Source organism: Embiotoca jacksoni, unplaced genomic scaffold (genome assembly GCF_022577435.1).
Source record: "Embiotoca jacksoni isolate LCO1_2020_lvr unplaced genomic scaffold, fEmbJac1.0.p SCAF_11, whole genome shotgun sequence".
Lineage (NCBI taxonomy): Eukaryota > Metazoa > Chordata > Actinopteri > Embiotocidae > Embiotoca > Embiotoca jacksoni.
The window spans coordinates 69536-83415 of NW_027185241.1; the positions used below are offsets into that span (position 1 = coordinate 69536).

Here is a 13880-nt window from a genome sequence, read left to right on the forward strand (position 1 = left end):
TTGTTGTTCATTTTAACATTTTTATTCAACATAACAGGATAAAAACATGCATTTTCTTCTAAATAGATATCTAACATTATCTGCTGCCTCAACGTGTGAAGACTTATTTACATCAGAATACAAATGGTGAAGAAAACAGCTTTGGAAGCATTTTGTTGAGAAGTAATGCAGCGCCCTCTGTTGGCCAATCAGCGGCAACAGTGTTAAAAATTACAGACAAGAAACAAATATTTTGATATCTAAATTAATACATTATATATCTGGGCTTTTTTCCAAATATGTACACAAAGTACCAAAACAAACAGCTATTAAAAGTAACACACTTTAATTTTACTTCTAAGTTTTGGTTCTTATAAAAATATTAAATGTGATATTACTAGAAATCTTTATATTTTGACATTATTAAGCCAGTTGGCATTATTTTACACGTAATTAATCCTTGCAAACTATCAGGTTATCTTCTGAAGTTTGACTCAAACAGACAAAGGCTTCTGTTCACAGATCCAATTGTTCCTGTTGTTACAGTTCACTGATTTCCATCCTTGTGTTTCGCGAGAAATTGCACAGTGACCATCAGTCGGGTTTTCAATCCAGGAGCTGAGGAAAACAAAAACATCAGTTGGATCAAGAGTCAAGATTTTATCATTTAAAGTGTTTAGAAATGTGTCTCTTACCTGTCAGCCAGATCACTTCCATCGACCCACTTCCATTTTCCACCATCAGCTTTCAGTCCAATCCAGTACCCTTTGTTTCCTGAACTTCCCCCGCTGTTATCACTGACATATTTCTGAGGACAACAGAGGAAAAGGGATCAGAGATATTTACTTAATTTAATAAACTCACTGTGACCAACAGACTCATTGTGTGTTCAGATCTTCAGAAAATACATTTTCATTTAATATATGCTGTCATTACCTTTTCTTCTGAATTATCTACAACCACCAAATCAGAAATCCTTCTTTTGCAGTTTTCTCGAGCTTCTTCCCAGGTTTTCCGATCGGTAGAAGACTTGTAGTCCAAAACCACATAGCACCTGGACTGGAACAGATTCCAGCCCAGCTGACAAGATTTACACTGTCTTCCTGAAATAACAGAGATCAACTAATAAACAACTTTACTGTCTCGTTATATCAGGATTCAATATTTTTGTAACTAATGGGATCCCAACATACCGGCACCTCTTTTGGGACAGAAGGCATCAATGATCCACTGAGCTCGACTGATGGTGAGCTCATTCCTCTTTGCCATGTCCTTTATTTGATTTGTAAGGTTTCTCTTCTCCATCTCCAGCTCCTGGTTTTGTGTCTCCAGCTCCTGGTTTTGTGTCTCCAGCTCCTGGTTTTGTTTCTCCAGGTTCATCTTTTCTTCCGTCAGCTTGGCGTTGTTTTCAGAAATGACCGAGGTAACTTAAGGTCAAACGTACAGGAAGATAGTTGGCAGTGAGCTGATATTGGACAACTAATTAACAAAAATCAAACAACTTTGACTTAAACTGAAAGTCAGATAAAATGCATTTTTGTTCAGAATTATTTCACAATAACGACATCGAAATATTTGTTTACTTTTGAGTTATACTTACAATATATTCGAAGGGCCACAATAACAAACAGTGTCAACCAACTCACTGTTATTGTTGGAAAAGAATGAGTGAAAGAGGGAGACTTCTTGTCTGAAAGAAAAAATGATTTATTTTTTATTTTTTAGCTGAAATAAATCAACACGAAACATTAAAACAATTAAATATGCTTTTATAAAATTTGTGCAGTAAATTGTGAAAATAACCTGCAGTGGCTGGTTTTTGGTCCACAATGCATACTGCTGCATTTACATTCCTGCCTTTCTCAAGTTTGTCTGAAACCATTCAGAACAAACGCAAGTACTTAAGTAATGACAGTGAATTAGCCCAATCACTCCCGATATGAAAATTGGAAAAATAATAATGCAAGATAGAAAAAAGAAAAAAGGTAAAACAAAGTTAAATAAAAGAAATGGCAAAAATTATTCATTTAAAATACCAATTTACACTTTTATCTTGATGAAGTAATAACATACCTGAGGTGGCTGCAATTTTGTCCACAGTACAAACTGCTGCATTTTCATAGTCACCTTCCTCAAGTTTCTCTGAAAGAAATCAAACAAAACTTCTCAAAGATCTGCAGTAAATTAAACATTATTTCCAGAATCAGCAGACTGAGAAAATCATGATACAAATTAAAACATAAAGTCAATCGTGACATCTGAAATTAATTTGACCAAAGTGTCGTTATGTTCATCATTATGAAAATGAATAAAATAAGATTCTGCTTCACAAAAGATGAGACGCTTGTGAAGTTTGAATCTGTCAGAAAGCATCCTACCTGCAGAGAAAGAAACATTTGGATTTCTAAAATTGACCGTCAGCGTCTGTGTTTTTCTGTTCATCCTGGAAAAAGCATCAAGTTCACCAGCGATCGAACTGCATATGAAGGCTGAAATGGAAACGCTGGTGCAGTGATGTTAATCTTTACAGGGAAGTTTGTGGGTTTTTGTGTGTGTTTTGAAGTTGAGTCTCTATTTAAAAACTTGTGGTCAGTTGTTGAGGGGAAGTTTTCTCCGTTGAATTTTACTTCTAAAATATACAGTTTTTTATTTCATCAAAGCAGAACTCGATCAGTAATATGATTGTGTTACAAATTGTTTTTCTGACCAATGATGATTGAATAAATGTCTGAATTCAGGTCAGCTGACCAGCCTGGATGGACTGCCATTTAAAATTCAGACACAGAACACATCCACACGCTGATCTCCAACGACACCGATCAAACACAAAAGTTTAAATATCTGCAGCAAATTAGTCCGTATTTATAGAATCACTCCCAATGTGCTCGGCAGCCTGGAAAAATCATGGTAATAAATGTAAAGATGAAAAGGATTTTTTTTATTTAACTCTTCAAATATAATTGCTGCCAAAGTTACACTGTGTTGTTGTGCTTTAAAAAGGCATCATGCATTACAGAAATATGATTCTGCTACACAAAAGAGTGTAGGTGAAAAGCGTGAGAAATGTTTACTCTCCTTGCAGATAGAGGAACGTCTGGACTTTTTAAAGTAAGTCTGAGTTGTGTAGCAAGTTTAAAGTACCAGTTTTAACCTTGATAGAGAAGGATGTGGTTTTTAGTTCTGTTTTGAAGTTGCGACAGTTGGTGTTTGGTGAGAAACTAATGCCCAGTTGTGATGAGAAATCTTATTTATAAATAGTTTGAACTCACACAGTGTGTCTGCAGCATTTTCTCAGGCTGCTGCAGTTCATCAGTGCTGGAAGAAGTATTCAGGTCCTTTACTTAAAGATGCTGTAAAGTAGAAATGAAAATAAGTTTTAAGTTCATCACACCACAGAAGTATGGGTTGTTAACTACCCATCCAAATTTGAATGAAAAAAACACCGACAAGTATATTAAAGTAGGCTTTGAAATGGTGAGAAAATCATCAGTCTTCTCTGCTCTGAGACTGGGGGGGCGTGTCCTGAAGGAGCTGAAGCTCCGCCCACTCACTGGGAGGTGTTCAGTGTCCTGTAGGACAGTCCTGTGGCTGCAGTTCTTTTCCCCACTAAGCGGTCCGTCTGACATCCAACCTCTCGGTGACTTTATGCATGATGTCCCACTGGTCCTCTGTCTCTCTGCTGGATGGAGCAGCCTGCTTTGGGAAAACACAATAGAATCAGAATTTATTTGTCCAATGAGTGAAACATACAGATGCATATAAATGAAGCTTGTCCCCCTGAGCTGTAACACAGGAGTCAAACTGGACACCAGAGACAGAAGACAGTGAGTCTCCAACTACTTCTAACGCACCTGCATTACAATAGTGGAGATAATAAGAATGGAGGAGTTGATTTAGTTCTGTAACGACTGTAACATGAACAACGCTGCATTACATCACATGTTAATTCATGACATCACATGTTAATTCATTACATCACATGTTAATTCATTACATCACGTTAATTCATGACATCACATGTTAATTCAAACTTTGAACCTGCTCAGGTTGAGACGAAAGTCTTTCTCTTTCACTGATGTCCCTCGTCCTCCTCCTCCTCCCTGTAGCCTCCTCCACATGTAGTTGGGCTCCTTTATCCCGACCGGTACCGGTACATGTAACAGAGAGGGTCGCTGATTGTATCGTTACACCAGAGTACAAAATCAACAACCCTCATTAATCAGGAGGACTAGATCTCCTCTGGTCCATGTTTACCATCACCCCGACATGTAAAATACAGAGTTACATATATTATAGTTCCTTATCGGAGCTATATTGACATGCCTAAAAAAATCTGCTGTTTTCAGAGCATTTTCCTCTGAACTCTGCTACAAACTCAATAGAAGCTAATTAGCACATTAGCTCCCATTTCATGAAGATAAAGTTATTCTACACCGAGTAAAATCACGTTAGCAGTTTGCACCGAGGACTAAATGTAGCAGAGTCACTGTGGAAAAGTTATCTGGTATAATTATAACAAGCACACAGAACTTCCGCTGAGTGGTGGACTGCTGGCGGCGGCGGACGGTGCCGGTGCGACCGGAGGACGAACGGCCGGGAGGGTGAAGCTCGGTTCGGCTCCGAGCTGCAGGAGAAGCCGTGTGTCCGTGAACTGCATCCGTCTCCGGTCCAAGTTAAAACTGTCCTCTGTGAAATGGTCCCTGCAGAGGCGGCTGTTGGTGTCGATCCTAACGTCTCCTTTAGCGAGGCTCTTCACGAAATCAATCCGCCTCTTTTTCCTTTCTTCATCAGTAGGGAATTTAAATGGCGATGCGGCGCTGCTTTGGAGGTTCTTGCTTCCAGGAAAGATTCACTTGCGGGTGGAGGGAGACGTCCTGTAGCAGCCAGCTGATGGACAATAACAATCTGACTACGGCAGAGTGGGATGACCTCTTATGCAAATGAGCTCCAGGCTTTTATAGCCTTTCACCGTGAGAGGAGGAGCCATGCAGAAGGTTATATAAACCGTCTGTGCGGTAGATCGGTGACGTACTGAAGCGACCTTTTAGCCCCGCCTAAAAAAACATGAGCTGAAGACTGATGAGAAACTGTTTAAAGGTCGAACTTACAGCAACTTTAACTCAAATAACTGCGTAACAAAATTGGATAAACAACCATTGAATTGCATATTATGACAAATAATGTAACTAAAATCAGGTATAAACCTCTGAACTCTGTTAAACCCAAAATAATTCAGTTGTTAGATCTTAATAGTCTGTTTTAGTCCTTTACAGTTGTCAGTCAAAGTAGGTCTCATTTATATCTTTGGAAGTTCCTTAACGTTCAACAGTTCACCATTAGTCTCTTCCAACGGATTTCCGGTTGTTTGTTTGAATCCAAAACAACTCTGAGATCTCGGAAAACAAAGTGCCAATAAAATTGGATCCTTTATATTTCTCGGTGACGATCCAGACAGGATAGCAGATGAAGCAGCTCGTAGTCACCTGATGAATGTTTTGAACGGTTTTCTCTGTTGAATTTTACTTCTAAAATATACAGTTTTTTATTTCATCTAATCAGAACTCGATCAGTAATATGATTGTGTTACATGTTGTTTTTCTGACCAATGAAGATTGAATAAATGTCTGAATTCAGGTAAGCTGACCAGCCTGGATGGACTGCCATTTAAAATTCAGACACAGAACACATCCACACGCTGATCTCCAACGACACCGATCAAACACAAATGTTTAAATATCTGCAGCAAATTAGTCCGTATTTATAGAATCATTCCCAATGTGCTCGGCAGCCTGGAAAAATCATGGTAATAAATGTAAAGATGAAAAGGATTTTTTTTTTCAACTCTTCAAATGTAATTGCTGCCAAAGTTACACTGTGTTGTTGTGCTTTAAAAAGGCATCATGCATTACAGAAATATGATTCTGCTACACAAAAGAGTGTAGGTGAAAAGCGTGAGAAATGTTTACTCTCCTTGCAGATAGAGGAACGTCTGGACTTTTTAAAGTAAGTCTGAGTTGTGTACCAAGTTTAAAATACCAGTTTTAATCTTGATAGAGAAGCATGTGGTTTTTAGTTCTGTTTTGAAGTTGCGACAGTTGGTGTTTGCTGAGAAACTAATGCCCAGTTGTGAGGAGAAGTCTTATTTATAAATGGTTTGAACTCACGCAGTGTGTCTGCAGTATTTTCTCAGGCTGCTGCAGTTCATCAGTGCTGGAAGAAGCATTCAGGTCCTTTACTTAAAGATGCTGTAAAGTAGAAATGAAAATGAGTTTTAAGTTCATCACACCACAGAAGTATGGGTTGTTAACTACCCATCCAAATTTGAATGAAAAAAAAACCGACAAGTATATTAAAGTAGGCTTTGAAATCGTGAGAAAATCAGCAGTCTTCTCTGCTCTGAGACTGGGGGGGCGTGTCCTGAAGGAGCTGAAGCTCCGCCCACTCACTGGGAGGTGTTCAGTGTCCTGTAGGACAGTCCTGTGGCTGCAGTTCTTTTCCCCACTAAGCGGTCCGTCTGACATCCAACCTCTCGGAGACTTTATGCATGATGTCCCACTGGTACTCTGTCTCTCTGCTGGATGGAGCAGCCTGCTTTGGGAAAACACAATAGAATCAGAATTTATTTGTCCAATGAGTGAAACATACAGATGCATATAAATGAAGCTTGTCCCCCTGAGCTGTAACACAGGAGTCAAACTGGACACCAGAGGCAGCAGACAGTGAGTCTCCAACTACTTCTAACGCACCTGCATTACAATAGTGGAGATAATAAGAATGGAGGAGTTGATTTAGTTCTGTAACGACTGTAACATGAACAACGCTGCATTACATCACATGTTAATTCATTACATCACATGTTAATTCATTATATCACGTCAATTCAAACTTTGAACCTGCTCAGGTTGAGATGTAAGTCTTTCTCTTTCACTGATGTCCCTCCACCTCCTCGTCCTCCTCCTCCTCCTCCTCTTCTCTGCAGCCTCCTCCACATGTAGTTGGGCTCATTTACCCCGACCGGTACCGGTACATGTAACCGAGAGGGTCGTTGATTGTAACGTTACACCGGAGTCCAAAATCAACAACCCTCATTAATGGGGAGGACTAGATCTCCTCTGGTCCATGTTTACCATCACCCCGACATGTAAAATACAGAGTTACATATATTATAGTTCCTTATCGGAGCTTTATTGACACGCGTAAAAAAAATCTGCTGTTTTCGGAGCATTTTCCTCTGAACTCTGCTACGAACTCAATAGAAGCTAATTAGCACATCAGCTCCCATTTCATGAAAATAAAGTTATTCTACACCGAGTAAAATCACGTTAGCGGTTTGCACCGAGGACTAAATGTAGCAGAGTCACTGTGGAAAAGTTATCTGGTATAATTACAACAAGCACACAGAACTTCCGCTGAGTGGTGGACTGCTGGCGGCGGTGGACGGTGCCGGTGCGACCGGAGGACGAACGGCCGGGAGGGTGAAGCTCGGTTCGGCTCCGAGCTGCAGGAGAAGCCGTGTGTCCGTGAACTGCATCCGTCTCCGGTCCAAGTTGAAACTGTCCTCTGTGAAACGGTCCCTGCAGAGGCGGCTGTTGGTGTCGATCCTAACGTCTCCTTTAGCGAGGCTCTTCACGAAATCAATCTGCCTCTTTTTCCTTTCTTCATCAGGAGGGAATTTAAATAGCGATGCGGCGCTGCTTTGGAGGTTCTTGCTTCCAGGAAAGATTCACTTGCGGGTGGAGGGAGACGTCCTGTAGCAGCCAGCTGATGGACAATAACAATCTGGCTACGGCAGAGTGGGATGACCTCTTATGCAAATGAGCTCCAGGCTTTTATAGCGTTTCACCGTGAGAGGAGGAGCCATGCAGAAGGTTATATAAACCGTCTGTGCGGTAGATCGGTGACGTACTGAAGCGACCTTTTAGCCCCGCCTAAAAAAACCTGAGCTGAAGACGGATGAGAAACTGTTTAAAGGTCTAACTTACAGCAACTTTAACTCAAATAACTGCGTAACAAAATTGGATAAACAACCATTGAATTGCATATTATGTCAAATAATGTAACTAAAATCAGGTATAAACCTCTGAACTCTGTTAAACCCAAAATAATTCAGTTGTTAGATCTTAATAGTCTGTTTTAGTCCTTTACAGTTGTCAGTCAAAGTAGGTCTCATTTATATCTTTGGAAGTTCCTTAACGTTCAACAGTTCACCATTAGTCTCTTCCAACGGACTTCCGGTTGTTTGTTTGAATCCAAAACAACTCTGAGATCTCAGAAAACAAAGTGCCAATAAAATTGGATCCTTTATATTTCTCGGTGAAGATCCAGACAGGATAGCAGATGAAGCAGCTCGTAGTCACTTGATGAATCCCTAAAAAAAAAAAACAGCCTGTACACAAGTGTGCAGAACATCATCATATAGTCAGAGTTTCCTCTTTTTCCATCACATTAGATTTACACAAAACATTCACGACTTTAAACACTTGTGACTAAATTATCTCGTTTTACCTCAATTTCAAACAATACACTTGGCAATCAACATACTTTTACAACATATACAGTAACTTTAACAAAAATTCAACACACACACACACACACACACACACACACACACACACACACTCACACACACACAGAGTTACGTGCTTCATTCACAACATCCAAAATGTTGTTATCCTGGCTGGTTTTGCTTCGCTATGTTCCTCAAAGTAAATTACTCCCAATTCTCTGACACAAACTTAGTTAACAAGATAACCTCAGGTAGCAACTCACCTGGATAATCCACTTCATTGAAGAAACGCCCGACGGAGTTCGTCCCGGTGAGAACTTCTCCCTCGACAGCTCCGCTGCAGCTCAGCATGTAACTCACTTACAATACTGTTAAATTCACTCGATATCTCTTGGGAATCTCAAAACATCTGACTTTGCTCCAAATCTTGTCTGCCTCCTGCACCTGTCTTAGCTGCGGGGTCTCCGGTAGGTGAGTGCGTGGTTCAGAGAGTGGGAGGGGGGGCTACGGGCTCTGCTACGTTCAGACCACCAGCTGGTTTGGTGAGACGTTTAGGGAACGTCTGTAAATTGGGAAACTGAATGTTACCCGGGTTACGTGAACAAGGGAGAACACGTGACCTCGACGGTGAAGAGCTTCCATCACCCTCAAATCCAGGACCCCCGGTGTACAGTGACCACTGATCCTTTTTGATGACCAGGAAGAAAAATTAGTTCAAAACAGATTTTGACTTGATCAGCATTTTAGGTAACAGCACTGAAAAAGATATTCAAACATGAAATCCCTCTTTGTAAAACACACAATATGTACTTGGCTGATAAATTGAACTTCCTGTTGTAATCTGGAGATTTGTTGGAGCTGATGTCGACGGTGTGATTGATTAATGAGGTCCAAACGTGGTGAACATACTGAGACCAGATCTGTTCCTGCCTCATACTGATTGAACTTGTTATATCATCCTGAAGAATGCAGTTCATCCTGACTTTATCAAAACATACTGACATTTTTAATGAGAAGTTTTGAGAGAGATTAGAATAAAACAAGAAAACAAAAATATTGTTGTTCATTTTAACATTTTTATTCAACATAACAGGATAAAAACATGCATTTGCTTCTAAATAGATATCTAACATTATCTGCTGCCTCAACGTGTGAAGACTTATTTACATCAGAATACAAATGTTGAAGAAAACAGCTTTGGAAGCATTTTGTTGAGAAGTAATGCAGCGCCCTCTGTTGGCCAATCAGCTGCAACAGTGTTAAAAATTACACAGGAAACACCTACTTTCTAATATATAAATTAACACATTATATCTGTGTTTGTTTTTATTTTTTCCAAATACGTACACAAAATACCTTAAACAAACAGCTGTTAAAAGTAGCACACTTTAATTTTACTTCTATGTTTTGGTTTTTACAAAAATATTAAATGTGATATTTCAAGAAATCTTTATATTTTGAAATTATGAAACCAGTTGGCATTATCTTACATAAGATTAATCTTTGCAGACTATCAAGTTATCTTCTGAAGTTTGACTCAAACAGACAAAGACTTCTGTTCACAGATCCAATTGTTCCTGTTGTTACATTTCACTGATTTCCATCCTTGAGTTTGGTGAGAAATTGCACAGTGACCATCAGTCGGGTTTTCTATCCAGGAGCTGAGGAAACAAAAAACATCAGTTAGATCCAGAGTCAAGATTTTATCATTCAAAGTGTTTAGAAATGTGTGTCTTACCTGTTAGCCAGATCACTTCCATCGACCCACTTCCATTTTCTACCATCAGCTTTCAGTCCAATCCAGTACCCTTCGTTTTCTGGACGGTCATAGCTGTTAACATGGACATGTGTCTGAGGACAACAGCTGAAAAGGGATCAGAGATATTTACTTACTTTAATAAACTCACTGTGACCAACAGACTCAGCGTGTGTTCAGATCTTCAGAAAATACATTTTCATTTTCAATATGCTGTCATTACCTTTTCTTCTGCATTATCTACAACCACCAAATCAGAACTCCTTGTTGTGCAGTTTTCTCGAGCTTCTTCCCAGGTTTTCCAATCGGTAGAATACGGATAGTTTAAAACCACATAGCAACTGGACTGTAACAGATCCCAGCCCGACTGACAAGATTTACACTTTCTTCCTGAAATAACAGAGATCAACTAATAATCAACTTTACTGTCTCGTTATATCAAGATTCAATATATTTATAACTAATGGGATCCCAACATACCGCCATCTTTTCTGGGACAGTAGGCATCAATGCTCCACTGAGCTCGACTGATGTTGAGCTCATTCCCCTTTGCCATGTCCTTTATTTGATTTGTAAGGTTTCTCTTCTCCATCTCCAGCTTCTGGTTTTGTGTCTCCAGCTTCTGGTTTTGCATCGTGAGGTTCATCTTTTCTGCCGTGAGATTTATGACATTGCTCTCTAAGACAGCAAAGGCTCGTGTCAGGTTGTCAAACTGGACTTTCAGATTGGTGTAGTCCTCCCTTAAATTGTTGTTGAGGTTTGTCAGGTTGCGATTCATTTCCAGAAGAGTATTTTCGTTGTTTTCCTGACTTAATGTAGCAACCGTAAAATGAAAAGTAGCTTCTTATGGGAAAGTAAGCAGTTTTTGTATTGTTCATTTTGCTTTTGTTATTTCATCACAGATCAAAGCTGCTTCCTTTTTGTTGTACTTCAGGTTTGCCAGCCTTTTGGGAGCTATAAGCTAAGATTGTGTTTTTTCTATTTCAGAGAACAACAAAAAAGCCGCAAAAAGACCAACACTCACAATGTGTTAAGCCATCTTTCAATATTTCACAGCTTCCCCCATTGATTCACACAAAATTCGCTCAAAACAGTTTAACAATGTAGTTTTAAGTAAAAATGACTTCAACAAAACTTAATGGTAAATATTTTGTGGACTTTTTTTTTTTTTTAGCCAATGATTTCGTGTTCTAAACTTTTCACTGTTACCAAGAAACCCAACAGCAGGTGTAGATTTTTTATTTGGCCTGATGTTTCCCAACATGGTGAATTACATGGCTATTATTAAGGCAAAATGTGCAATAATTGGTTACACAGTACTGAAAATATATATTGTATAAAAAAAAACCTGTGTTATACTATCTTCATACATTTGACCATGAATTATTGTGTCCAGTAATTCACTTTGTTCTTGACAGATTTAGAAAACTAAAAGCAGAAACTTATGGTATGTAAAACAATCTGATATCACATGATGGTAACAGAAGAAATATTATTCTATAAGGGTCTGCCTTGTGTCTAAGTTCGTGCATGGACTGTCTGTTTTACATACTTACTGTAGACACAGATTGCTATGATGCCCAACAGCAAAATGACACAGAAAGTCGCCAAGCAACAAGCCAAGAGCCGATAGTGGCGACGTCGTCCATCTGCTTTCTTGTCTGGCAGGAATCGGATAGACAAACATATAAATACGTGGCTTTAGAAGTCGGAGTTCATGAAATAACGTGGGTAACCAAAGTTACAGTCTTTTTCAGTCCAACATTTCCTCTTTACCTTGCCATCGCCAAAGAAGGTATTTTAAACTTAGTAAGTTAGAAACAGGAAGTATAAAAACTTTTAAATCAGACTGTGAAAACCTCAAATTAACTTAAATTCAACATGAGATTGCATTTTTACACAAAACAATGTTTTGTAACAGAAAAACATGAGAAAGGAAACGCTTCATGACCATTATGTATTATTAATGTTCACGTGGGACACATAAAGGAAAGATTTACAATTTCTCAAATGTTTGATATCAATTCTTTCAGACATTGTGCTACAGATGAACCAGGTTGTAGGCAGAAGTGGACATAGCCTCCATTCCTATGAGGCCAACCCAGTAATATCGACTAATATAACGCTGTAATGTATTTAAGCGTCTCATTGTTTGTTTAGTTTTTTGCTGAGTAATCTGTCCTTCAGATATGATAAGAATTGATAGATGTTAAAAATATAGTCATCAGTTGTCATTCAATTAAAGATGATAATCTTAAAAATATATATTTGTAAGAACATTTGTAAAACTCTTAAATCATGTTTTAATCGCATTTTGGGTTTCCAGTCGATAAGGGTTCACTAAAGTTTACAGATTGTGACCCGTCCAAACACATATTTTGGAGCTTGCCTGACAGAACTTTTACCAAATCAACTACTATACAATCATACATTTTTGACTTTTCTAAAATGATTTCTGCTGATTTAAATAAACCAATTTATTACAAACAACAATTATTCCACAACGTGGCGGTCAGTCAGAAGTTTTACACGTGTTTGTTTGTTTGTTTGTTTGTTTGTTTGTTTGATTTCACAATGCCGATATCAGCACCAAATGTTCTCAGACTCACCTGTGTTTTGTTTTTGTGTTCTTTTACAACTTACCATTTGTGTCTGGACTTTGTTCGGTTGAGTTCTTTTTCACCTTCACTTCATCGTACACAGTTTCCTCTTTGTTTTTAGCTGAAAGGTTAAAAGTTTAAATAGTGTACAGTGGTTAAATATTAACAGTTCACTATAATCAACAATGAGATAAAAAAAAAAAACAACAACAACAAGAACAATGCCAAGCTGCTTGGTTTAGTTAGCTAAATATCTAACCTGCTCCTACACCAGTACAATAAATTAATATTTAATATGAGGAGGGTCACATAAACAAAGACTCTCTTCTGAAGCCAAAGTCTGAGAATATCTTTTCTAGTCGCTCTGTACTTTTAAAAGTTGATTTACCCTCCGGTCGGGATCGGTTCTTATTTTTGAATACAACTGAAGCGTAGTTAACGTCCTCCGCCATCGCTACAACCTTTCTGTTGAGTCTATCTGACTTGTAGTCAAAGAAGTACCACTGTAATTGAGCCACAGAGACTCACAAGAAGAGAAGTGGTTGTTTCCTCTGTTGAGGCGAATCTCACAGCCTTGAAATATATCAACTTCTGCTTTTCCTGAGAAAGTCATCTATATGCACAACAGTCCGGATGTAAACTTCAAGCCAACACTGTGTTCCTGTTCCATAATCAGCTTGATATAAAATATATTATTACAATGAGTATATAACATGGTATAACAAGATTACTAATATGTAACTAGGACTTTGGATGTTTGCTTGGTTTTGTGTAAAACACCAATAACCAATTGAATTTACCCATCTGCTGTGTTGTGTTGTTTTTTTTTTTTCTCTGCATCATTACTCACATGGTCTCACACCTTTACTGCAGATTGCTTCAGTCTGAACTCTTTTGTGGCTGTCGATGCACGTATAAATGTTCCTGTAATACTGAGTATAGCAGTGTTAAGAGATACACTCACCTCACCCCAACACGTGGAGGCAGATGGCCGCCCATGTTGATGTTATATCATCATGAAGAATGCAGTTCCTCCTGA

At 38.7% G+C, this 13880-nt stretch overlaps 2 protein-coding genes and 1 long non-coding RNA gene across 5 annotated transcripts; all 3 read right to left on the bottom strand.

The window, feature by feature from the left end:
- Positions 1-8914, bottom strand: LOC138192775 (C-type lectin domain family 12 member B-like). 3 transcript variants are annotated; one of them, XM_069140438.1, is made up of 10 exons: positions 8749-8914; positions 3531-3675; positions 2358-3329; positions 2053-2121; positions 1783-1851; positions 1580-1669; positions 1173-1406; positions 916-1082; positions 675-787; positions 1-597 (listed from the first exon to the last, which is right to left on the bottom strand). In XM_069140438.1, exons 3-10 carry the CDS (start codon positions 2419-2421, stop codon positions 474-476), a joined length of 930 nt encoding a protein of 309 aa, XP_068996539.1. In that variant the 5' UTR covers positions 2422-3329; positions 3531-3675; positions 8749-8914; the 3' UTR covers positions 1-473. The 3 variants fall into 3 exon arrangements, with proteins under 3 accessions (XP_068996539.1, XP_068996549.1, XP_068996530.1); XM_069140448.1 differs by lacking the exon at positions 8749-8914 and adding an exon at positions 4018-4296 and having other exon boundaries at positions 3531-3672; XM_069140429.1 differs by lacking the exon at positions 8749-8914 and adding an exon at positions 4018-4296.
- Positions 8915-9584: 670 nt separating this feature from the next.
- Positions 9585-11071, bottom strand: LOC138192838 (C-type lectin lectoxin-Phi1-like). The gene is made up of 4 exons (XM_069140523.1): positions 10722-11071; positions 10465-10631; positions 10224-10336; positions 9585-10146 (listed from the first exon to the last, which is right to left on the bottom strand). The coding sequence occupies exons 1-4, from the start codon at positions 11017-11019 to the stop codon at positions 10023-10025; spliced, it is 702 nt and encodes a 233-aa protein (XP_068996624.1). The 5' UTR covers positions 11020-11071; the 3' UTR covers positions 9585-10022.
- Positions 11072-11595: 524 nt separating this feature from the next.
- LOC138192859 (uncharacterized) lies at positions 11596-13839 on the bottom strand. Its single transcript, XR_011177838.1, has 3 exons — positions 13806-13839; positions 12885-12962; positions 11596-11902 (listed from the first exon to the last, which is right to left on the bottom strand). It is a non-coding gene; the product is annotated as an uncharacterized lncRNA (long non-coding RNA).
- Positions 13840-13880: the final 41 nt, after the last annotated feature.

What these genes read in the sequence shown, in the direction of transcription:
- LOC138192838 (XM_069140523.1), bottom strand. Translation starts at nt 11,019, where the DNA reads ATGAATCGCAACCTGACAAACCTCAACAACAATTTAAGGGAGGACTAC. An exon ending in CTGTCCCAGAAAAGATGGCG is followed by an intron (nt 10,632 to 10,721) that starts GTATGTTGGGAT and finishes CTGTTATTTCAG; the next exon opens with GAAGAAAGTGTAAATCTTGT. An exon ending in GGAAGTGATCTGGCTAACAG is followed by an intron (nt 10,147 to 10,223) that starts GTAAGACACACA and finishes TTGTTTCCTCAG; the next exon opens with CTCCTGGATAGAAAACCCGA.
- LOC138192775 (XM_069140438.1), bottom strand. Translation starts at nt 2,421, where the DNA reads ATGAACAGAAAAACACAGACGCTGACGGTCAATTTTAGAAATCCAAAT. An exon ending in TAGATAATTCAGAAGAAAAG is followed by an intron (nt 788 to 915) that starts GTAATGACAGCA and finishes TGTTGTCCTCAG; the next exon opens with AAATATGTCAGTGATAACAG. An exon ending in GGAAGTGATCTGGCTGACAG is followed by an intron (nt 598 to 674) that starts GTAAGAGACACA and finishes TGTTTTCCTCAG; the next exon opens with CTCCTGGATTGAAAACCCGA.